Source organism: Hemitrygon akajei, chromosome 12 (assembly GCF_048418815.1).
Source record: "Hemitrygon akajei chromosome 12, sHemAka1.3, whole genome shotgun sequence".
In the NCBI taxonomy this organism is placed as follows: domain Eukaryota; kingdom Metazoa; phylum Chordata; class Chondrichthyes; order Myliobatiformes; family Dasyatidae; genus Hemitrygon; species Hemitrygon akajei.
In genome coordinates, this window is record NC_133135.1 from 96921432 (window position 1) to 96944924 (window position 23493).

The 23493-nt window shown below is 45.1% G+C and overlaps 1 protein-coding gene across 3 annotated transcripts in view; it reads left to right on the plus strand.

Moving 5' to 3' along the window:
* The window catches only part of LOC140737303 (2-5A-dependent ribonuclease-like), a 46488-nt gene extending 26265 nt beyond the window's left edge, over nucleotides 1–20223 (plus strand). For all 3 annotated transcript variants that reach the window (XM_073063714.1, XM_073063716.1, XM_073063715.1), the window contains exons 4-7: nucleotides 4922–5139; nucleotides 8440–8572; nucleotides 10392–10537; nucleotides 13150–20223. In XM_073063714.1, the coding sequence (XP_072919815.1) occupies nucleotides 4922–5139; nucleotides 8440–8572; nucleotides 10392–10537; nucleotides 13150–13282 (630 nt within the window). In that variant the 3' untranslated portion in view covers nucleotides 13283–20223. The remainder of the gene's footprint in view (nucleotides 1–4921; nucleotides 5140–8439; nucleotides 8573–10391; nucleotides 10538–13149) is intronic.
* Nucleotides 20224–23493: the final 3270 nt, after the last annotated feature.

The window sequence follows — 23493 nt, forward strand, 5'->3', positions numbered from 1 at the left end:
CCACTTAAAACATCTACTTTGTTTCTGTCTCTACAGATACTGCCTGAGCTGCTGTGTGTCTCTGTTTCTATTTTAGGTTAGATGATGCCAAGGAGGTTGGAAACAGTGAGCATGTAGATTGTGTGAGGAGCTGACGAACCAGTCTACTTAGTGGTAGGACAACAAGGAACAGAGACAAACAGAAAAGGAGAGAGGAAAACGTTGACTAATATAGAAGGAGGATGGCATTCTGTATTTCATTTGGGTATCTATTGATATGAATGTTATACCGTGTTAAGGTGACATATCCTCTTGTTTATCTATTGAACATAGTTATGTTCTATTAAGAGAATAGCCCAGTGACTAGATGGATGAGCTGACTGACCAAGACAGAGTCATGCAAACCCATAGGGTTATAGATTCTTCACTTGAATTCCATTGAACTAGCTGGTCTCAGCAATCACTGCTGATGGTTGCTCATTGAATTTGGCATCAAGTCTCCATGTCAGAAAAGACATAGGAGCAGAATTAGGCCATTCAGCCCATTGAGTCTGCTCTGCCATTTCATTGTGGCTGATTTATTTTTCCTCTCAATCCCATTCTCCAGCCCTTGCCCCAAAATCTTTGTCATCCTTGCTAATTAAGAACCTTTCAACACTCGCTTTAAATATACCCAATGACAGAGCCTCTACAGCAATGAATTCCATAGATCTACCAACCTCTGGGTAAAGAAATTCCACCTTATCTCTGTTCTAAATGGACATTCTTCTATTCTGAGGCTTTGCCCGCTGGTTTTGGACTCTCTCATCATTGAAAATATCCTCTCCATGTCCACTCTACAAAGGCTTTTCAATATTCAGTAGTCTTCAATGAGATTACCCCCCCCCCCATTCTTCTAAACTCCATGAGTACAAGCTCAGAGTCATTGAATGTTCTTCATTCATTAACCCTTTCATTCTTGGGATCATCCTGTAAACCTCCTCTGGACTCTCTCCAATGCCAGTACATCTCTCCTTAGATATGGAGTCCAAAACTGCTCAGAATACTCTAAATGTGATCTGATCAATGCCTTATAAAGTCTTATCATTACATCCTTGCTTTTATACTCCTTTCGAAATGAACTCTAATATTGAATTTCCTTAACTTAGCCTTTACCTTTACCTTCACCTTTAGTGAATCTTGCACTAGAACTCCCAAGTTCTTCAATTTCCTCCAATTTCTGAAATTTGTCCCCTTTTAAACAATAGACAATCCCCTTTATTCCTTCTACCAAAGTGCATGACCATACATTTCTCAATGTTATTTCCTTACTTTTATTATTTGCACAATTGTTATTTTTCTCTGTACATTGGGTGGTTGATGGCCTTTTTTAAATGGGTTCTATTGGGTTTCTTTGTTTTGTGGCTGCCTGTAAGGAACCAAACCACAAGGTTGTACAAACTTTGATAATAAATGTACTTTGAACTTTCTCTACACTGTATTCCATCCGCCACTGTTATGTCCATTCTCCTAATCTGTTCAGGTCCTTCTGCAGAATCATTGCTTCATCAACACTACCTGCTCCTCTACCTACCTTTATATCATCTACAGACTTGGCCATAAAGCCATCATCCAGATCAATGACATGAAAAGAAGCGGTCTCAACACTGACTCCTGCAGAAGACCACTAGCCATTGGCAGTGAACTAGAAAATGCTCCTTTTATTCCCACTCTTTGCCTCCTGCCAGTCAACCAACCTTCTGTCCATGCTAGTACCACGGGCTCCTCTCTTGTTTAGCAGTCTCATGTGTGGCACCTTGTCAAAGGCCTTTTGGAAATCCAAGTAAACAACATTAACTCACCCTCCTTTATCTATCCTGCCTGCTACTTCCTTAAAGAACTCCAACAGACTTGTCAGGCAAGATTTCCCCTTAAGAAAATCATGCCAATTTTAGCCAATTTTATCATGCAGTGTCTTTCCAAGTACCCTGAAACCTTATCCTTAACAATGGACTCCAACATCTTATCAAAAACACAGTCAGACTAACTGGCCTATAATTTCCTGTCTACCTCCCTTAAAGATTGGAGTGACATTTGCTATTTTCCAGTCCTTCAGAACCATTCCACAATCTAGTAATTCTTGAAAGATCACCATTAATGTCTCCACAATCTCTTCAACCAGCACTTTCAGAACCCTCAGGTGTAGCTTATCTGGTCTAGGTAACTTATCTACCTTCAGACCTTTCAGCTTCCCAAGAACCTTCTCAATAGCTGTTATGCTTAACTCTGCTCCCCAACTCTCCCAAATTTCTGCACTGTGAAGACTGACACAAAATACTTGTTCAGTTTATCCGGCATATCTTTGTTCCCCATCAGTATCTCTCCAACGTCATTTTCCAGGGGTCCAATATCCCTTCTTACCACTCTTTCACTCGTTACATACTGGAAAAAAAACATCTACTATCCTCTTTCATAATATTGGCTAGCTTATCTTCATAGTTCATCTTTTCTCCCCTTGTTTTTAGTCGCCTTTGGTTGGTTTTTAAAAGCTTCCGAGCTGCCCACTAAATGTTACTACTGTATATTATATGCATTTTCTTTTGCTTTTATGCTGTCTTTGACTTCCCTTGTCAGCCACGGTTGCTTCATCCTCTCTTTAGAATACTCCTTGTTAGAATTATGGAGCACTACAGTATGGAATTCTTTTTTGGGATAAACTGATCCTACATCTTCCGAATTACTTCCAGAAATTCCAGCCACTGCTGCTCAAACATCATCCTTGCCCTTCCAATCATATTTGGCTTAGTCCTCTCTCATGCCTCTGGAGTTACCTCTAATCCACTGTAATACTGATACATCTGATTTTATCTTCTCCCTCTCGAACTGCAGGGTGAACTCTATCATATTATGATGACTGTCTCCTAAGGGTCCTTTACCTTAAGCTCCCTAACCAAATTTGGTTCATTACACAACACCCAAGCCAGAACTGCCTTTCTCCTAATGGGCTCATCTGCAAGCTGCTCCAAAAAGCCATCTTGTAGGTATTCTACAAATTCTCTCTCTTGGGATCCCACACCAACCTGATTTTCCCAATCTACCTGGATATTGAAATCCCCTGTGACTATCACAACATTGCCCTTTTTACACGCCTTTTCTATCTCCCATTGTAAGTTGTATCCCACATCTTGGCTACCATTCGGAGGCCTGTACCCAAGCAGTTTCTTAACTCTACCCACAAGGTTCTGCATCTTCCTGACCAATGTCAGTTCTCTCTAAGGATTTGATTTCATTTCTGATTAATAGATTTCTACCTACCAGCCTGTCTTTTGATACAATGTTATTCTTGGATATTTAGCTTCCAATTGTAACCTTCTTTCAACCACAAATCTGTGATGCCAAAACATCATAACTGCCACTTTTTAGCTGTGCTATAAGCTCATCTACCTTATTTTGCATGCTGCGTGCATTCTGCATACAATGCCCAACTTCTCCGTTTTGTCTCCATGTTGCCTTAAGTTAAATTCTTATTCCATTCTAAATTTTCTCTCTTCTACTTTATTCTGGAGACTACAGTTACAACTCTTGCACTCTCGCTCAGTTTTACTTTATCCATCCCTTCCCAAGGTGTGAATCCATCTTCCTACTATTATATAGTTAGCCATACAATTTGATAGGCTGTCCACTGTTGCTCACCATCTGATAAAGGAGGCAGAGGCTGTGGAGGAGAGGGAATTGTCACTAATGAAGACACAATTACAAGTTGATAACAAATATGATGTACAGTTCAGCTAGCTGTAATCCAACATGGAGAGCAGTTGAAGGACATGGAGAGCAGGTGAATGAAGAGCCAGTGATCAGTTTTTTAACATCTTGCAGAATTTCAAAGTAGCTTTAACAACAGGTCTGCTAAGTAAAAGTTAGGCCAATTACTCTATTATTCCTTGAGTTGTGAGAGCATTGTGAAATTGACTGAAATTCACATGAAACTGTATATTTTTACTTATTTATAAAATTTAAACTGAACCAACTGCAATTATCTCTCAGGCATCTTTCCTGTTTCATTTCCCAGCAGAGGAAGAAATATCCCTGAGAGAATCCGTAAGATTAATAGACCAAAAAAAAGGGAGTTTTATTCTTCCAGTATGTTCCCACAGGATCTTTGACAAGAAACAGGGTGATCCAGAAGGCTGAACGGCCCATTTAATAGAATAATAAAGTGAGAGTGTGGACTGGCAATTGGAGTAACGAGGTTAATGTACATTATTTTACATAATGAAATTATGGAATGACTAATCACAGAAGGAGATAATGGTGGAATTCATAATAGCTTTTAAACAGTTGAAAAAAATAGCATGGATAAGAATGAAAATCTTGCACAGACATGAAGATAGCCTCTTGTACACAATTTCTATCATTGTATAAAACTTAGAAGGTGACTGTTGCAATCTAAACAGGGTATATTTGGGTGCAGGGTTATGTTAGGTTTCTGGACCGGTACCCAGAGTTCTGAACCACTGCTCCAGAGATAGAAGCATTTGAATCCCACCATGTTGGTGGGGGATTAAGACCAAATTTCATGACATATGCCAATGATTCCTGAGTCTGATTCTGAACAAATGATTCAATCGATCTGCAATTTGGAAACGAGCTGCTTTCAGCAACAGTATTCATGAAGTCACCAGCTTTTCATAGAAACCCATTGAGTTTGTTAATCTGTTACCCTTCAGGAAGTAAAGCTCCCAATATTGCCAGTCTTGTGGTTAGCTCTTACCTGTACCTTCAGTTCAGTGGCAATAAGGGATTGACAAAAATGCTGGAAGTTCCAGCGAAATTCACATCCCATAAACCAATAATTATTAAATCTTACTAGTATTAATATTTTTAAACTTGGCAACCCAGTGGAGTTAATGTATTCACCCCATCCCCATTGTATAGTTCTGAATTTGTTTCGCTTCCTACACAGGCTTTAGGTCGGCTATTGCACTACATTGTAACTGGAGGAAAAGACCCTTACGAGTGTGAGGAGAATGTATGTGAGAATAAGCCATACCTCGACGAGAAACTGTACAAATCTGAGAATGCTGAAGTCCGGGATTTCATAGAGGGATTGCTAGCTCCAGCTGAGACTCGGATCACACTCCTGGAGGCTGAGCAACATCCATTCCTGTGGAATGAATTGGAGTGAGTCAAATGAGCACAGTAAATGCCGTGGTTCCGTGGCTCAGATGAGCACAGTAAATGCCGTGGTTCCGTGGCTCAGATGGGCACAGTAAATGCCGTGGTTCCGTGGCTCAGATGGGCACAGTGAATGCCGTGGTTCCGTGGCTCAGATGGGCACAGTGAATGCCGTGGTTCCGTGGCTCAGATGGGCACAGTAAATGCCGTGGTTCCGTGGCTCAGATGAGCACAGTGAATGCCGTGGTTCCGTGGCTCAGATGGGCACAGTGAATGCCGTGGTTCCGTGGCTCAGATGGGCACAGTGAATGCCGTGGTTCCGTGGCTCAGATGGGCACAGTGAATGCCGTGGTTCCGTGGCTCAGATGGGCACAGTAAATGCCGTGGTTCCGTGGCTCAGATGAGCACAGTGAATGCCGTGGTTCCGTGGCTCAGATGGGCACAGTGAATGCCGTGGTTCCGTGGCTCAGATGGGCACAGTAAATGCCGTGGTTCCGTGGCTCAGATGGGCACAGTAAATGCCGTGGTTCCGTGGCTCAGATGGGCACAGTAAATGCCGTGGTTCTGTGGCTCAGATGGGCACAGTGAATGCCGTGGTTCCGTGGCTCAGATGGGCACAGTGAATGCCGTGGTTCCGTGGCTCAGATGGGCACAGTGAATGCCGTGGTTCCGTGGCTCAGATGGGCACAGTAAATGCCGTGGTTCCGTGGCTCAGATGGGCACAGTAAATGCTGTGGTTCTGTGGCTCAGATGGGCACAGTGAATGCCGTGGTTCCGTGGCTCAGATGGGCACAGTGAATGCCGTGGTTCCATGGCTCTCAATTGTCCTTCTCTACAACATAGAAGAGTCTGGGGTAAACAGCATGGTTATAGTTTCTGGGCTGGAACCACAGAGGTGACTGGTACCTTGTATCATATACCTGGTCCCAGGCACTTACCAGGAACCAGCCGCATTCATGCTCAGTGGGAGGAGTCACAAGTGAGCAAGGACACTTGTCCCTGGTGACTCTAGAGAAGATATTTTCCAGAAGGTTCTTCTGCCAAGAATGAGTTACAGCTATTTTATTAGATATTCACAACAAAGAAATAGCAGGTAACTAACTCTAACTGTAACCAGTCCAATCAAACAAAGAATCTGCCTCATCATTTTTCCTAATATTGGAAACTGGTTCAAGCTAGAGAGATAAGGGAAATTTCCTCTGATAAGAACAGTCTGTGAGACAACAGGCTCAGTCGTGTTTTATGCTACCATCACATCTCAGGCAGACAGACAAAGAAACTGCTGAAGTACAATCCACTGAACATTTACAGACCAACAAGTAAACAAGCATAAATAAAATTAAACTACAAGAAAGATAACAATTCCCAACATGTCTCAGCTTCACCTTAATCCTTTCCCCTCACTGTAGACCTATGCCCTCCAGAACATAAAACATTGACCAGTACAGCCCACAATGTGGTGATGAATTAATAAATATAATAACACCCAGTCTCTTCTGACTGCACAAAATCCTTATCCCTCCATTCTCTGCATATTCCACTACCTGTCTAAAAACTGCTTAAGTGCTTCTTTTATATCTGCCTTCACCACTACCTCTGGCAGCACATTCCAAGCTCCTACCACTCTCTGTGTAAAAAAAACATAAACACATATCTCCTTCGAACTTTCCTCCTGAAGTGCATTCTCTCTAATGTTAGACTTTTCAACCCTGGGAAAAAGGTACTAAATGTCTACTCCATCTGTGTCTTTCACGATTTAATAAACTTCTATCAGGTTGTCCCTCAGCCTCCGCCACTCCTGAGAAAACAACCCTACTTTGTCCAACTTCACCTTATAGCACATGCCCTCTAATCCAGGAAGCATCCTGGTAAATCCCTTCTGCACTCTATTCATAGCCTGTCACATTCTTCCTATAATAGAGCAACCAGAATTGAATGCAGTGTTCCAGATGCAGCCTAATCAGGGTTCTATAAAGCTGTACACAACATCCTAACTCTTAACTCAATTCCTCAACAATGCCTTGCAAGCATTCTTTACCAGCCTATGCAGACACTTTCAGAGAGCTATAGACTTAGATCCCATGATCCCTAGATCTCTAGTTTTAGACTCCTCTACCGGGGAGACTGTGACCATTCGACTTATCTATGCCCCTCTTAATTTTATAAATTTTTATAAGATCGTCTATCAGCCTTATTTGCTGCAGGGTAAACAGACTCAATATATTGAGTTTCTCAAGTCTTCTAGTCCCAGCAACATCTTCATGAATCTTTTCTGTATCCTCTCTAGGTTAATGACAGCCAATCTATGAAGGTGAATCAGAAAAGCACACAATATTCCCAAGTATGGTCTTGCCAATATTTTGTATAGTTGTATCCTAAATCTTATACTTCAGTTCCAGACTGAATGAGGCAAACACGTCATCTGCCTTCTTCACCACTCTGTCTACCTGAATTTCTATTTTCAGGGAACTTTGTACATATCCATGGTCTCTTTTCTGCAGTATTTCCCAAGGCTCTGTGTGTCTTGCCCTGGTTTAACTTCCCAAAATGCATCACTTTGAGTTAATTTCCACTTGCCATTCCTTTTCCCACTTTCCCAGCTGATCTAGATGGTGTTGCAACTTCAGACAACCTTCTTCAATGTCCACTACACTGCCAATTTTGAGGGTATCCACTGACTTGCTAAATCATGCCATCCAGATTCTCATCCAAAATACAGCATATGCAACAGTGGACTGAAACAGCATCCATCAATGTGGCACGGGTCTCCAACCTGAAAAGCACCCTCTGCTACCATAATTTACCAAACCAATTTTGTATCCAGTGACAACACCCTGGATCTCAAATGTTCTAATCTTCCAGACCAGCCTATCATTACTGCTTCTTTAAACTACATTTAATGTAGAGAATATCCTAAGGTATTCACACACATGGAGGAAACCATGCTAAGGATCTCCAAAACTGGGGTTCAGTTCTTCTGATCTTGCTCTGATTCTGTTGGAAAGTTAAACTCCTTCACATGGTGAGACCATAAGACATAGGAGAAGAATTAGGGCATTCGGCCCATCGAGTCTGGTCCACCATTCCATCATGGTTAATTTATTATCCCTCTCAACCCAATTCTCTTGCCTTCTCTCCTGAATTATATTGGACTGTGTTTGACTGACCAGGTTATGGGGAAATAGAAGTTAACCCAATTCCTAACCAATTTCTGATATGAAATTCTGTCTCCAAGTCACGCAGGTAACAACTGTTATTGGAAGTATGTGTAACTGGGCTTTAATTAGCTTTTGGTTTTCACTCCAGAAAGAGCACGTTTGTCCAAGACCTCGCCAATGAAGAAGTTGTAACAAAGCGGAAGCAGGATAGTGAGCTGGTGCGGATTCTGAATAAGACCAGCAAGGACCAGCACAAATCATTTCACAAGTGGACAGAGAAGGTAAAACAGCTAAGCTGATATTCAAATAACACTGCTCTCCCTGAAATACTGGACTCTATGAAGAACCAGTTGTATCTAATATATAAAATTCCATGTAATCTGAATGGATTTGGTATCCTGTTAAGTTAATGGTGGGAAGGAATGGGATGGTTCCCATTTCTGACTTCCCTTTGTTTTGTTACATAAAGGGTTTGGATTAGAAATTCAGGTTACATTAATGGATCAGTTCCTCACTATAGCTGAGAATTTAAACTGTATGTAAAAGAAATCTGAATTAATGCATTTTTCTATACTAGGCAGCATGACAACACTGGATAGTCATTAAAATCTGGCTGGATTACTTGTGTTCGTGGGAAGGGTTCTTTATTGTCTTGATTCTGTCTGAGACTGTGGGCTCTGAGGTGAGGCCGTGAAGGAAAAACACTAATGTTGTTCCGGGCTTGGAATTTGTTAAGATGGGAAGGTAGGAGGTTTATACTGAGATCTCTTCTGAGAATGAAGAGGGATAATGAAAACATGGTCAAGTTGAAACTACGCAGAAAGATGGGTCAGAAAAACAGGAAGGGGAAGGAGGTTCCAGAATAGTACTGGAATTCAAGTGTTGTTGGTCAAACTATCCAGTCACACAAAACCACTAATGGCAACACCGGTTTGCAATTCCCCCGTCAGTTCTTCTACCTCCACCACCTCTTCCCATTTCTAACCATTTCCCCACATAACCAAAGGGATTGCAGTACATATCTGTTCACCTTCTCCTTCCCCCACTATACAGGGATCCAAACAGTCTTTCCAGGTATTTTGTGGTGCATGAACACAGTTAATGCTTCAGGCTGAATATCCTTCATGAGAAAGGATGAGAATTTAACTTTCTAGTATTGGTTAAAGGCCATCAACCTGAACTGTAGCATGGTTTCTTTTTACAAGAATGCTTCCTGAATGTTTTACCAGTCTCTGGTTATTGACACAGTCTGGCTTGAAGGAGTAAGATCAGAGCAGACAGACAGACAGACATACTTTATTGATCCCAAGGGAAATTAGGTTTCGTTACAGCCACACCACCAAGAATAGTGAAGAAATATTGCAATATAAAACCATAAATAATTAAATAATAATAAGTTAATCATGCCAAGTGGAAAAAAATAAGTCCGGGACCAGCCTATTGGCTCAGGGTGTCTGACACTCCAGGGGAGGAGTTGTAAAGTTTGATGGCCACAGGCAGGAATGACTTCCTGTAACGTTCAGTGTTACATCTCGGTGGAATGAGTCTCTGGCTGAATGTACTCCTGTGCCTAACCAGTACATTATGGAGTGGATGGGAATCGTTGTCCAAGATGGCATGCAACTTGGACAGCATCCTCTTTTCAGACACCACCGTCAGAGAGTCCAGTTCCCTCCCAACAACATCACTGGCCTTACAAAGAGTTTGTTGATTCTGTTGGTGTCTGCTACCCTCAGCCTGATGCCCCAGCACACAACAGCAAACATGATAGCACTGGCCACCACAGACTCGTAGAACATCCTCAGCATCGTCCGGCAGATGTTAAAAGACCTCAGTCTCCTCAGGAAATAGAGGCGGCTCTGACCCTTCTTGAAGACAGCCTCAGTGTTCTTTGACCAGTCCAGTTTATTGTCCACTCGTATCCCCAGGTATTTGTAATCCTCCACCATGTCCACACTGACCCCTTGGATGGAAACAGGGGTCACTGGTGCCTTAATCCTCCTCAGGTCCACCTCAGTGTTCATCCATTAGAATTTCAAGGGCAAAGGAAAACAAATGGAATATATAATTATTTTAAAAAACTCATTCTTTTTACTTTAGATTGACCATGAAGTTCTTGAAAACATGAACTTGGGCCAAAAGAAGAAGCCAAGCAAAAAGCCAGGCAAAGCGTATGAAGACACCACCAATGATCTTCTGAAATTCATAAGAAATCTGACCCAACATTTCAATGAAAAGGATCCAAGGTATGAGAAATAGGTGCCGGTCTGTTGATTTTTGATTGATTTTGCAGGGTTAAAGACAAAAAGTTGCAATGAATCTCCTTCCCTCCAATCTATACAGCTTCCAATTAAGGAAAGACCATATGGTGTAGTTGCCATTTGCAGTGGTACAGTTCCTGATAGAAACCGTTCTGTGTCTGCCAATTCCTCCAAAGAATCAAGGAATAAAACGAAGAGCAAGAGCTATCACTGACTGCTCCCTTCCCCATCCCAAGGTCTTTGAGCATATTTGCAAGGCCCTAACCCAGGCTAGGTAATAGCAATCTGAATTCAGGACTTTCTGATTTTTAGTGGTAGAGGCTCTTGGCAGAACAGCACTCTAAATGTTTTATATCAGGGAAATTCATGCAAGGACAGATCAACGTAGATGGGGATGTAGAGATGTTCATAAAGAACCACGCAGATGCTGGAATTTATGACCTTGAGGAATACAATGATACAGAAAGCTGCCCTAATGGAACAAGAGAGAGGGTCCCAGGTTGAGTTGAGCTGTACTACAGCTCTGTGGACAAGGCTTAGGACTGAGTTAGCTGACACTGTTCTGACTCCTGATACTGTATGTAGAAATGTAGCCTAGTGGCAATGACATTATTAGCTGTTCAAAGTCCCTCATTGTAAAACAGCACATCTACGTTTGAACATAAGACCACATAGCAGCAGAATTTGGCTATTCAAGTCTGCTCCACCATCCCATCACAGCTCATTTATTTTCCCTCCCAACCCCATTCTCCTACCTTCTCCCTGTAATCTATAACACCCAGACTAATCAAGAACCTATCAACCTCTGCCTGAAATATAGCTAATAACTTGGCCTACCTCAGAGTTGCCTGTGGCAATGAATTCCACAGATTCACCACCCTGTGGGTTAAGAAATTCCTCTTTATCTCAGTTCTTATGGACGTGGTTCTATTCTGAGGCTGTGTACCCTGGTCGTAGACTCACCCAACATCCTTTCCATGACCACTCTAACTTGGCTTTTCAATATCTGAGAGGTCTCAATGAGATTCCCCCCTCATTCTTTAAATTCCAACAAGTATGGGTGCTGAGTCATCGAATGCTCGGACATTAACCTTTTCATTCCCAGTATCATTCTCGTGAACCTACTCTGGACCCTCTACAATTCTTCCTTAGACAAGGGACATAAAACCGCTCACCATATTCCAAGTGCAGTTTGACAATGCCTTATCTACCACTGTCTGAGTTGAAATCCGAACCTGCCTCTCCTCCCTGACTTTCTGTGCTAAGGCAATGATCTCGTAGAGCAGCGTGAAGACCCATCCAGCATGGATTTCCTCCAGCCACTGTTTTACTCTTGCTCAGATCAAAACTCGTTGAAGTATCATTCTGTCCTAGCTGCTCTGATTTGGGGCAAACCTTGCTCATCTACGGTTTATCCTTTATCCTTGAAGGCAGTGCATAGCAGAATTACCCTTGGGTGAGTCCTGCTGGGGTTTCTGCCCCAAAGCCCCCTGAGATTTGACAGTCACAGTTTCAAAATAAGGGGTTGGCCATTCAGAGTAATGTGAAAAGAAATCCCTTCACTCAGTGGGCAGCCTTACTAGCCCCTGGAATTCTCTAACCAAGGGCTGTAGAGTCTCAATTGTTCTGCATACTCAGAGGAGCACAGATTTCCAGATATTAATGGGATTGAGGGATGTGGTTAGTATAGAAAATGAATTCACTGAGTGACAGAACAGTCACAAGGGGGAAAATGTCCTCTTCCTGCTTCTATCTCTCATGTTCATATACCCGTTTCTGCCATTGTTGTGAAATGTGAGCCACTAGTATCAGGGGACATAATTTAAAAATGACTGGAGAAAGTATGGAGAGATGACAGAGGTAGGTTCTTTACACAGAGAGTGGTGGGTGCACGGAATGCCCTGCTGGGGTGGTGGTAGAGGCAGATACATTAGGGACATTTAAGAAACACATGGATGATAGAAATATGGAGGGTTATATAGTTGGGTAGTGTTAGATTGATCTTAGAGTAGGTTAACATTGTGGGCTGAAGGGCCTATACTGTGCTGTAATGTTGTATGATATATCACCTGGAGATAAAAAAATGCATTGCACAGTGTCTGGGTTCAATGTGTATGTATTTGCTCTACAAGCTCTATGAGTGGTACCCTTCAATGGTCAATGAGATCCTTTACTGTTGATGTTTTAAGGCTTGGTTGAAATTTGAGTACAGAGTGCCTGAAGCTCAGTAGGAACTGCTTGCACTGATTCATACTCCTTCAATTCCATCATCAGAAGCCCTTTGTCACCTCTATCGATCACCTCCTAGTCTCTGTCGCTACTTCCACCTGCTCTTCCTCATCTACCTGCTGCTACTCCTCACGTGAATCCACCAATCAACTGCCAGCTCTTGCCCCACTCTGTCCCCTCACCACTTTACACTAGCTATAATCCCTGTATCTTTCAGTCCAGATGAAGGGATTCAAACCGAAATATCGACAGTCCACTGATGCAGCCTGGCCTGTTGAGTTCCTCCAGTGCCTTGTTTTTTGCTGCAGATTTCAGGATCTGCAGTCACTTGTGATTCAAACAGACATTTGTTATAATTTTTTTTTCAGCATCCAGAAAACTGTTGGAAAACCAGAGAAATACTGGCTCAGGCTTTTTCCAGATTTTGTAATCTCGATCTACAATGCTGTAAAGGACACTGAATGGAGAAAGCACTTTCCAAAGAATCAAAGGCAACTCTGACAGCCAGTGGTATCTCCCTCCGCTGGTCCTGCATTGGACTATTGAGATATCAGCCAGGATCACACACTGAAACGGTACCTGTTGGTGTATTTAATCTCCTCAGGAGGAGAACATTCTGAAACTATGTCAGGGCTGTTTTGGCCGGTGAATATGATAGCCAATTTATACAAAATGGTCCATAACCAGAGATGGTTTAGATAGAGCATTCCCCACCCTTTCTCAGCCAATACCACTGCCATTTGTATCAGTTTCTCTTGGTCTTGACCCTATGAAGAAACATTCCCATTGCTCTCTCCATCCCTTCAACTTCTCTACTTGCTTGTTTGCTCAGCTCTTTTGAAGAATGATAGAGTCATAGAAAAGTACAGCACAGAAACATGTCCTTCAGCCATCTAGTCTGTGCAGAACCATTTAAGCTGCCTTCTCCCATCGACCTGCACTGGGACCATAGCCCTCCATACCCCTACCATCCACGTATCTATACAAGCTTCTCTTAAACATTGAAATTGTGCTCGTATGCACCACTTGAGCTGGCAGCTCATTCCACACTCACACCACCCTGAGTGAAGACGTTTCCCCTCGTGTTCCCCTTAAACTTTCACCTTTCATCCTTAAGCCATGACCTCGAGTTGCAGTCCCATCCAACCTCAGTGGAAAAAGCCTGCCTGCATTTACCCTATCTATACCCGTCATAATTTTGTATACCTCTATCAAATCTCCCTTCAGTCTTCTATGTTCCAAAGAATTAAGTCCTAAACTATTCAATCTTTCCTATAACTCAGGTCCTCCAGTCCTGAAAACAGAAAATCTTTTCTGTACTCTTTCAACCTTATTTACAACTTTCCTGTAGGTGGCCAAAACTGCATACAAGTCTCCAAATTAGGTCTCACCAATATAACATCCCACCTCTGGTACTCGGTGTGGGAAACTATGTGTATACCTGTCTGGACATGCCCCTCTGCTGACTGATCCTGTGGCTCCTCCCACAGACCCCTGTATAAAGGCGATCGGGGCACTGCTCCTCCCTCAGTCTCCAAGATGTTGTGGTCACTTTTGCAGCTAATAAAAGCCTGTCGTTTGCCTCCCGTCTCCGAGAGTTATTGATGGTGCATCAATTTTATTACCTGCAATTTTAAAACATGGAGAGCATTTTACGACCGGACAAATTGGACATTGATCCTCAAGCTCCCGAAGCAGCCATTGCCTTTGAACTCTGGCTTGCATGCTTCCAATCGTACCTGGAAGAGATTCCCGTGACTGAGCCTGCTATCATGCACGAAGTTCTCCTCTCCAGAGTCAGTCCGTGGGTATACTCCCTAATCAGGGACCAGCCAACCTACCAAGGGGCACTGGATGCCCTCAAAAGACAGTACCTGCAGCCGGTGAACACCGTCTACGCAAGACGCTTAGCGACGCGACGGCAGCGGGCCGGAGAGTCGAGCGCTGAGTTTGTCCGGGCCCTACAGACACTCGTGCGGGCCTGTGACTGCAGGGGACTGATGGTGGAACAGCATGCAGAGCTCCTGGTACGAGACGTCTTCGTTACGGGGATCAGGTCAGTGTACATGCGCCAGCGGCTGCTGGAAAATGCCGATCTTACCTTACAGTCGGCGATCGAGCTGACCGACACGCTGGAGACTGCTCTGCACAACGCTGACGCTGTCCAGCTGTGCGATCTCCCACCGGCCCCGTGGACGCTGCAGACCCCGCCACCCGCTGGCGAATCGACCACGGCTGTTGCCAGTCGCAAGTCTGCACAGTGTTACTTCTGCGGACTTGAAAAGCACCCCCAAAATCGCTGCCCGGCCCAAAAAGCTACCTGCTCCAGCTGCGGAAAGAAGGGCCACTTCGCCAAGGCCTGTAAGTCTAAACTGCGAGCGGGGTCGAGCAGCGCCGTGTGCGAGGCATGGGGTTCGCCATCTTGGTTGCCGCCATCTTGCCTGCCTGCCTCGTGCGAGGCATGGGGGCGGCCATCTTGGTCGGCACCGCCTCGCCCTGCCTCCGACCCACGAGTGCTTACTGGACACCAAGACGGCGGTTCAACTCTGGCCTCCATAACCCTGGACTAAAGCGCTCCACACCAGCTTGCAAGGTCAATGATGGACATCCTGGTGGAGGGGCACAGGACTAGCTGCCCGTTTGACACGGGCAGCACTGAGAGTTTTATTCACCCGGACACTGTGCAATGCTGCGGACTCGTGACACAGCCGGTAAGCCAGAGGGTCACCATGGCTTCTGGATCGCATTCCACAGACATCCGGGGGGGTTGTGTAGCAACATTGGTGGTGCAGGGTACAGAATATCAGGACTTTGCGTTACTGGACATGCCTCAACTGTGTGCCCCTGTGCTATTGGGGCTCGACTTCCAGAGCCACCTGAAAAGTGTGACAATGGAGTATGACGGGCCCCTCCCACCAATCACTGTCAGAAATCCTCAGTTTTGTGGGACTTCATCATATACCCCGCTACTGACCACACACACACCGACCTACACATCCCACCCAACACCATGCCAACAGCCACGCTACTGACACCACTTGCAGCCTCTCCACCCTCAAGATCCCTCCCCCACCGCTGTTCGCCAACTTGACCCCCGACTGTAAACCTGTGGCAAGTAAAAGCAGGAGGTACAGTGCGGGGGACAGGGCCTTCATTAAGTCGGAGGTGCAGCGGCTGCTCAGGGAGGGGATCATTGAGCCAAGCACAAGTCCTTGGAGGGCCCAGGTGGTCATTGTTCAGACCGGGCAGAAAAATAGGATGGTTGTGGACTATAGCCAGACCATTAATAGGTTCACGCAGCTTGACGCATACCCCCTACCCCGCATCGCGGATATGGTCAATCAGATAGCTCAGTACAAGGTGTACTTGACCATAGACCTGAAATCCGCTTACCATCAGCTCCCCATCTGCCCAGAGGACCGCCCCTACACCGCCTTCAAGGCGGGCGGCAGGCTCTATCACTTCCTGCGCGTCCCCTTCGGTGTCACAAATGGTGTCTCTGTCTTCCAGAGGGAAATGGACCGGATGGTAGACCAGTGCCAACTGAAGGCCACATTTCCCTATCTGGATAATATCACCATCTGTGGTCACGACTGGTCGGATCACGACACCAACCTCCAATGATTTTTCCAAGCGGCCAAAGCTCTTAACCTCACCTATAACAGGGACAAGTGTGTGTTCGGAACCACCCAACTTGCTATCCTTGGGTATGTCGTGGAGAACGGGGTCATTGGCCCTGACTCCGACCGTATTGGAATTCCCTCTTCCCACCACCCTCAGAGCCCTCAAACGGTGCCTGGGCTTCTTTTCCTATTACGCCCAATGGGTCCCTCACTACGCAGACAAGGTCCGCCCCTGGTCAAGTCCACTGCATTTCCACTCTCAGCCAAGGCCCGCGCGGCCGTCAGCCACATTAAAGGGGACATTGCCAAAGCAACGATGCACGCGGTGGACGAGACCATTCCCTTCCAGGTAGAGAGTGACGCCTCCAACTTTGCCCTGGCTGCTACCCTCAATCAGGCAGGAAGGCCGGTAGCATTCTTCTCTCGTACCCTTCAGGGCCCTGAAATTTAGCACTCCGCGGTGGAGAAAGAAGCCCAGGCCATAGTGGAAGCTATTAGGCACTGGAGGTGCTATCTCGCCGGCAGAAGGTTCACCTTGCTGAGTGACCAGCGCTCAGTTGCGTTCATGTTCAGCAACCAACAGCGGAGCAAAATCAAAAATGATAAAATTTTGAGGTGGAGAATAGAACTCTCCACCTACAACTATGACATCCTGTACCGGCCTGGAAGGCTCAATGAGCCCCCGATGCCCTATCCCGGGGAGCGTGTGCCAGCGCGCAGCTTGACCAGCTATACATGCAGATCTTTGCCACCCGGGGGTCACCCGACTTTACCATTTTGTGAAAGCCTCCAGAACCTGCCGTACTCCCTTGAGGACATCAGGACGATGACCAGGGACTGCCAAGTCTGCGCTGAGTGCAAACCGCACTTCTACCGTCCTGAAAAGGCGCAACTTATCAAGGCCACCCGCCCCTTTGAGCGACTGAGTGTTGACTTTAAGGGCCCCCTTCCCTCCACCGACCGCATTGTCTATTTTCTCAACATAATCGATGAGTAGTCGCGGTTCCCCTTTGCCATCCCCTGCCCCGATACCACTGCCACGTCCGTCATAAAAGCCCTGCGCCAGCTCTTCACTCTGTTCAGATATCCCTGCTATATCCACAGTGATAGAGGGTCCTCGTTTGTGAGTGACGAGCTGTGCCGGTACCTGCTGGCTAGGGGCATTGCTACTAGTAGGACCTATAATCCCTGGGGGAATGGACAGGTGGAGAGGGAGAGGGAGAATGCCACTGTGTGGAAGGCCACTCTCTTAGCCCTTAGGTCAAAGGGACTGCCGGTCTCTCGCTGGCAGGAGGTCCTCCCCAAGGCACTCCACTCCATCCGCTTCCTGTTATGCATGTCCACCAATGCCACCCCTCATGAGCGACTCTTTTTTTTCCCCAGGAAGTCTGCCACTGGGACAACCCTACCGGCTTGGCTGACATCCCCAGGGCCAGTGCTGCTCCAGAAACATGTGAGGAGCAATAAATACTCCCCGATGGTCGAGAGGGTTCACCTACTTCATGCGAACCCCCAGTATGTCTACGTGGTCTTACCTGATGGGTGGGAGGACACGGTCTCCATTCGCGACCTGGCACCCGCAGGAGCACCAGACCCCTACCCCGAAAACTCCATGGTAACTATGAACCCCATACCCACCAATGTATATTATATACCCATGCACACTCCCCTCTCAGCCGAGGACCGCGCGCACACCAAGCCCTACGCAAACTCCTCACGACACTCCCATACTGGGTGCCAGGCACACGGATGAGGGATTACTGACGCCTAACGGGCTGGCACCTCAAGTCAGGCCGGAGCCAGCACAACCACCATCACCGGTGCAATCACCACCGGTGCTACGTAGATCGCAGCGACAGACTCGACCACCTGATAGACTAAACCTGTAAATATACTTGTGAGAAACTTCGCCCCATGGGGACTCTCTTTTAAAACAAAGGGGGGGTGAATGTGGTAAACTATGTGTATACCTGTCTGGACATGCCCCTCTGCTGACTGATCCTGTGGCTCCTCCCACAGACCCCTGTATAAAAGCGATTGGAGGCACTGCTCCTCCCTCAGTCTCCAAGATGTTGTGGTCACTTTTGCAGCTAATAAAAGCCTCCCATTTCTGAGAGTTATTGATGGTGCATCACTCGGTACTTTGAGTTTTGAAGGCCAATGTGCCAAAAGCTTTCTTTACGATCCTATCTACCTGTGCTGCCACTTTCAATGAATTATAGACCTGCATTCCAGATCTCTTCGTTCTTCCACACTCTCAGAGCCCCTCCATCCACCATGTAAGACCTACCCTGGTTGGTCCTACCAAAGTGCAAAATCTCGCACTTGTCTGCATTAAATACAATCCGCCATTTTCCCACTCAGCCTTTTTTTTTATTACAGCTGATGCAGATCCCTCTGCAAGCTCTGATAGTCTTCCTAGCTGTCCACTGCAGCCTCAGTTTTGGTGTCATCCACAAATTTGCTGATTCTATTACCACATTATCATCCAGATTGTTGATGTAGATGACAAACAACAGACCCAGTATCAATCCCTGCAGCACACCACTAGTCACAGGCTTCCAGTCAGAGAGGCAATCATCTACTTGTACACTCAGGCTTCTCCCATGAAGCCAATGTCAAATCCGTTTACTACCTCATCCTGAATGGTGAGTGACTGAACCTTCCTGACCAGCCTCCCATATGGGACCTCGTCCTCCTCCTAACGTCCATGCCTTGCATTCATCAAAATTCCTGGTAACTTCCTCAAAAAACTCTATAAGATTAGTTGGACTTGTTGGAATCAGTTGTTTTTAAAATATTTTTAAGGTATTAGTTGAATTCATACAAGACTAAAATTGTAGTTTTAATTGTATAAAGAACATAGAACAGGAACAGGCCCTTCAGCTCATGATGTTGTTCTGAACCAGCTAAAATGTAATTCAAAAACCCCCAGTAACTAAACCCTCCTCCCTACATAATGTCCATATCCCTCCATCTTCCTCACATTCATGTGCCTATCTAAATATCTCCTAAAATCCTCGAATGTATCTGCCTCTACCAGCATACCAGGCATCCACCACTCTGAATAAAAAAAACTCATCCTTCACATCTCACTTTCAATGCATGCCCTCTGGTATTAGACAGGTCAACCCTGAGAAGCAGATACTCTTTGTCCACTCTCATAACCTTGTAAACCTCCATCAGATCTCGCCTCAGCCATTCCAAAGAAAACAACCCAACTTTGTCCAGCCTTTCATTAAAGCACATGTCCTCTAAACCAGGCAGCATCCTGATAAACCTCTTTTGCACCCTCTCTGTGGTGAACTACATATACCTGTCTGGACACGCCCCCTGCTGACTGCTCCTGTGGCTACTCCCTCAGACCCCGATATCAAGGCGATTGAGGCCTGAGCCTGGCCCTCAGTCTCCAGGATGTAGTATGGTGGTCAACTACTGCTTGTTCTTTCTTCCAGTCAATAAAAGCCGATATCTCGCCTTCACATCTCAGAGAGAGTTATTGATGGTGCATCACTCTCCAAAGCCCTAACATCCTTCCTATATAGTGGGGCAACCAGAACTGTAGATTCTTTGTTGACATAATCTGTATATTTAACAGTTTGTATCTATAACAAATGCGTGTATTTTTCACATTATGTGGTGGTGTGTCTCCACTTACTGGCAGGAAGTGATATAACAGTGGTTAATCATATTTTTCATTGGCTAAGTATTAGCACATAGCCCACATATTATAATTGTTACAACTATGTAGCTTCTTGATTTGTTTCTGTTATCTAAAGTACGTTATCTTGGAATATAAATGTGATAAATTTTTCAAAAGCACGATATTGAATCTCTTTAATTTCTGCTTTGCTTCTCAGCTCCTTTATTTAGTTTCAAATGCTCTATTCTTTGTTTAAGCTTTAAATAAACGATCATGAAGAATTAAAATCTTACACTCATTCTTGAACTTGGAAAAGAACGCAGGGATTGAAAAAAAACTGAGATCCGATAGTTCAGTACACTGTTTAAAGGGAGTTTAAGAGTGAGAAGAAATCTGCATTAAATATTCCCTTGTATTTCTTACACTCCATAAGCACCTCATTTGTCCCTACCTGCTATGCACCTCCTTTTTTTCTTAACCAGGGCATCAATATCTCTTGAAAACCATGGTTCCCCAAACCTGTTATCTTTACATTTTATTCTGACTGGCATATACAAGCTTTGCACTCTCAACATTTCACTTTTGAAGGGCTCCCACTTATCAAGTACACTTTTGCCAGAAAACAGTCCATCCCAATCCACACCTGCCAGATTCTTTCTGATACCTTCAAAGTTGACCTTGCTCCAATTTAGAATGAGAACCTGCGGACCAGACCCATCTGTTTGCAAATTTACTTTGAAACTAATGGCATTATGATCACTAGATGCAAAGTGTTCCCCTACACAAACTTCTGTCACCTGCCCTGTCTCATTCCCTAATATCACACTCTCTCATTGGGACTTCTATGTACAGATTAAGGCAACTTTCCTGAACACATTTGACGAACTATCCATATCTAGTCTCTTTACAGTATGGGAAGAAGTCCCAGTTAATATGTGGGAAGTTTAAAATCACCTACTATAACAAACTCTTGTTTTTTGCAACAGTATGATCTCTCTACAAACTTGTTCCTCTAAATCCCTTGAACTGTTGGGTGGCCTACAATACAACCTCATTAATGCGGTCATACCTTTCTTATTCCTTAGTTCCATCCATAAGTCTCACCAGCCGAGTTCTACAGTCTGTCCTGACTGAGCACTCCCGTAACATTTTCCCTGACTAGTAACACCATCCTCCCCCCCCCATTTAATCCCTCCTGCTCTGTCATGTCTAAAAAAGCTGAACCCCAGAATACTGAGCTGCCAGTCCTAAACCCTTCTGTAACCAAGTCTCACTAATGGCTACAATCTCATAATTCTACATGTTAATCCATGCCGAGCTCATCCACCTCATTGACTCCAATTTGAACTGTCCACTGTCTAACAATTTTTAGCAGCAAATTGGCTCCATGTTGTAAAAGCTGTATTATAGCACATTATTTTCATAAAGATTTCTCACCATCTTCCTTTTCAAAGGTCATCACTATTCCCTCTGACCTTCCCCTCTCTGTGGAAGAAAATTCTGTCATCAGTAAAGGTCTCACCTTTGTCCCCCATCTTAGTGAGTTCTGCACCCATCTTCTTCCACCGCCTCAGTCTCTGTGCCTATTACTTCAGCAAGGACTCTCGACCTCACACCGATAACACCTTCTCCTGTCTTCAGCCCTCCTCCTCTTCCTGGACACCCCACCCTGGTCTTCTGCCTGCCCTGGACCTTTACATTGTTAACTGCCAGTGGGACATCAACTGTCTTGACTTTACCACTCCTCTCTCCAATTCTAATCTCACTTCTTCCCAATGCACTGCTCTCTACACACTAATCCTAAACTCTCCATCAAACCCACAGGGTGCTAGTAGTCTGGTGGACTAACCCCTGCCTTGCTGAGGCCAGGTGACAACTCTCAGACACCTTTTTCTACTTTCCCCTCAAACAGTACTCCACTAAGAATCACCAGGTCATTGTGACCCTCGCCATCTCTGAACTTATTATCTCCCATCCACTCCCATCATAGTTCCTTTACCCTGCACCTCCTGTTTCTATCTCCTATCCAAGATCCACAAACCTGCCTGTCCAGGTAGACTCATTATTTTGGCTTGTTCCTGCCCCGCCAAACATATCTACATACCTTGACTCTGTTTTATACCCTTGGTTCAGTCCCTTCCTACCTACGTTTGTGACACTTCACATGCTCTGACCTTTTTAATGATTTCAAGTTTCCTGACCCAGATTGTCTCATTTTCGCCATGGACATCCATCCCCCATCAGGAGAGCCTGAAAGCTCTCTGCTTCTTTCTAGACACCAAACCCAACCAGTTCCCCTCCACCACCACCCTCCTCAGTCTGGCAGAACTGGTCCTTACTCTCAATAATCTGGCAGAACTGGTCCTGACTCTCAATAATTTCTCCTTTGTCTCCTCCCACTTCCTTCAAACCAAAGGTGTAGCCATGGGCACTCGCATGGATCTCAGCTACACCTGCCTTTTCGATGGCGCCATAAAACAGTATATGTTCCAAGCCTACACTAGTATTACTCCCTAACTTTTCCCATGCTACATCAAAGACAGCATTGGTGCTACTTCCTGCACCCATGCTGAGCTCAGAGGCTTCATCAACTTTGCCTCCAACTTCCATCTTGCCCTCAAACTTACCTGGTCTATTTCCAACACCTCCTCAAACTCACTGCCTCTATCTTTGGAGGCAGTTTATCTACTGATATCTTTTATAAACCCATTGATTCTCACAGCTACCTGGACTATACCTCTTCCCACCTTGTCACTTGTAAAAATGCCATTCCATTTTCTCAGTTCCTCCATCTTCACCACATCTGCTCTCAGGATGAGGCTTTTCATTTCAGAACTACTGAAATGTCATCCTCCTTCAAAGAAAGGGGCTTCCCTTCCTCCACCATCAATGCTGCCCTTATTTGCATCACTTCCATTCTATGTACGTCTGTCCTCACCACACCAATGATAGAGTTCTTCTTGTCCTCACCTACCACCCCACTAGCCTTTGCATCCACCACTCTGTAACTTCTGCCATCTCCAACAGAATCCCACCACCAAACACATCTTTCCCACCCCCTAACTTTCTGCTTTCCATAGGGATCACTCCCTACAGGACCCCCTTGCCCATTCATCTGTCCCCACTGATATGGAACAGTGCTATACCTGACCCTACACCTCCTCTCTCACTAACATTCAGGGCACTAAACAGTCCTTCTAGGTGAAGCGAGTGGTATCCCGCAGGGATCTGTTCTGGGACCTGTACTTTTTGTGATTTTTATTAATGACCTGGATGTGGGGTTAGAAGGGTGGGTTGGCAAGTTTGCAGATGACACAAAGGTTGGTGGTGTTGTAGGTAGTGCAGAGGATTGTCAAAGATTGCAGAGAGACATTGATAGGATGCAGAAGTGGGCTGAGAAGTGGCAGATGGAGTTCAACCCGGAGAAGTGTGAGGTAGTACACTTT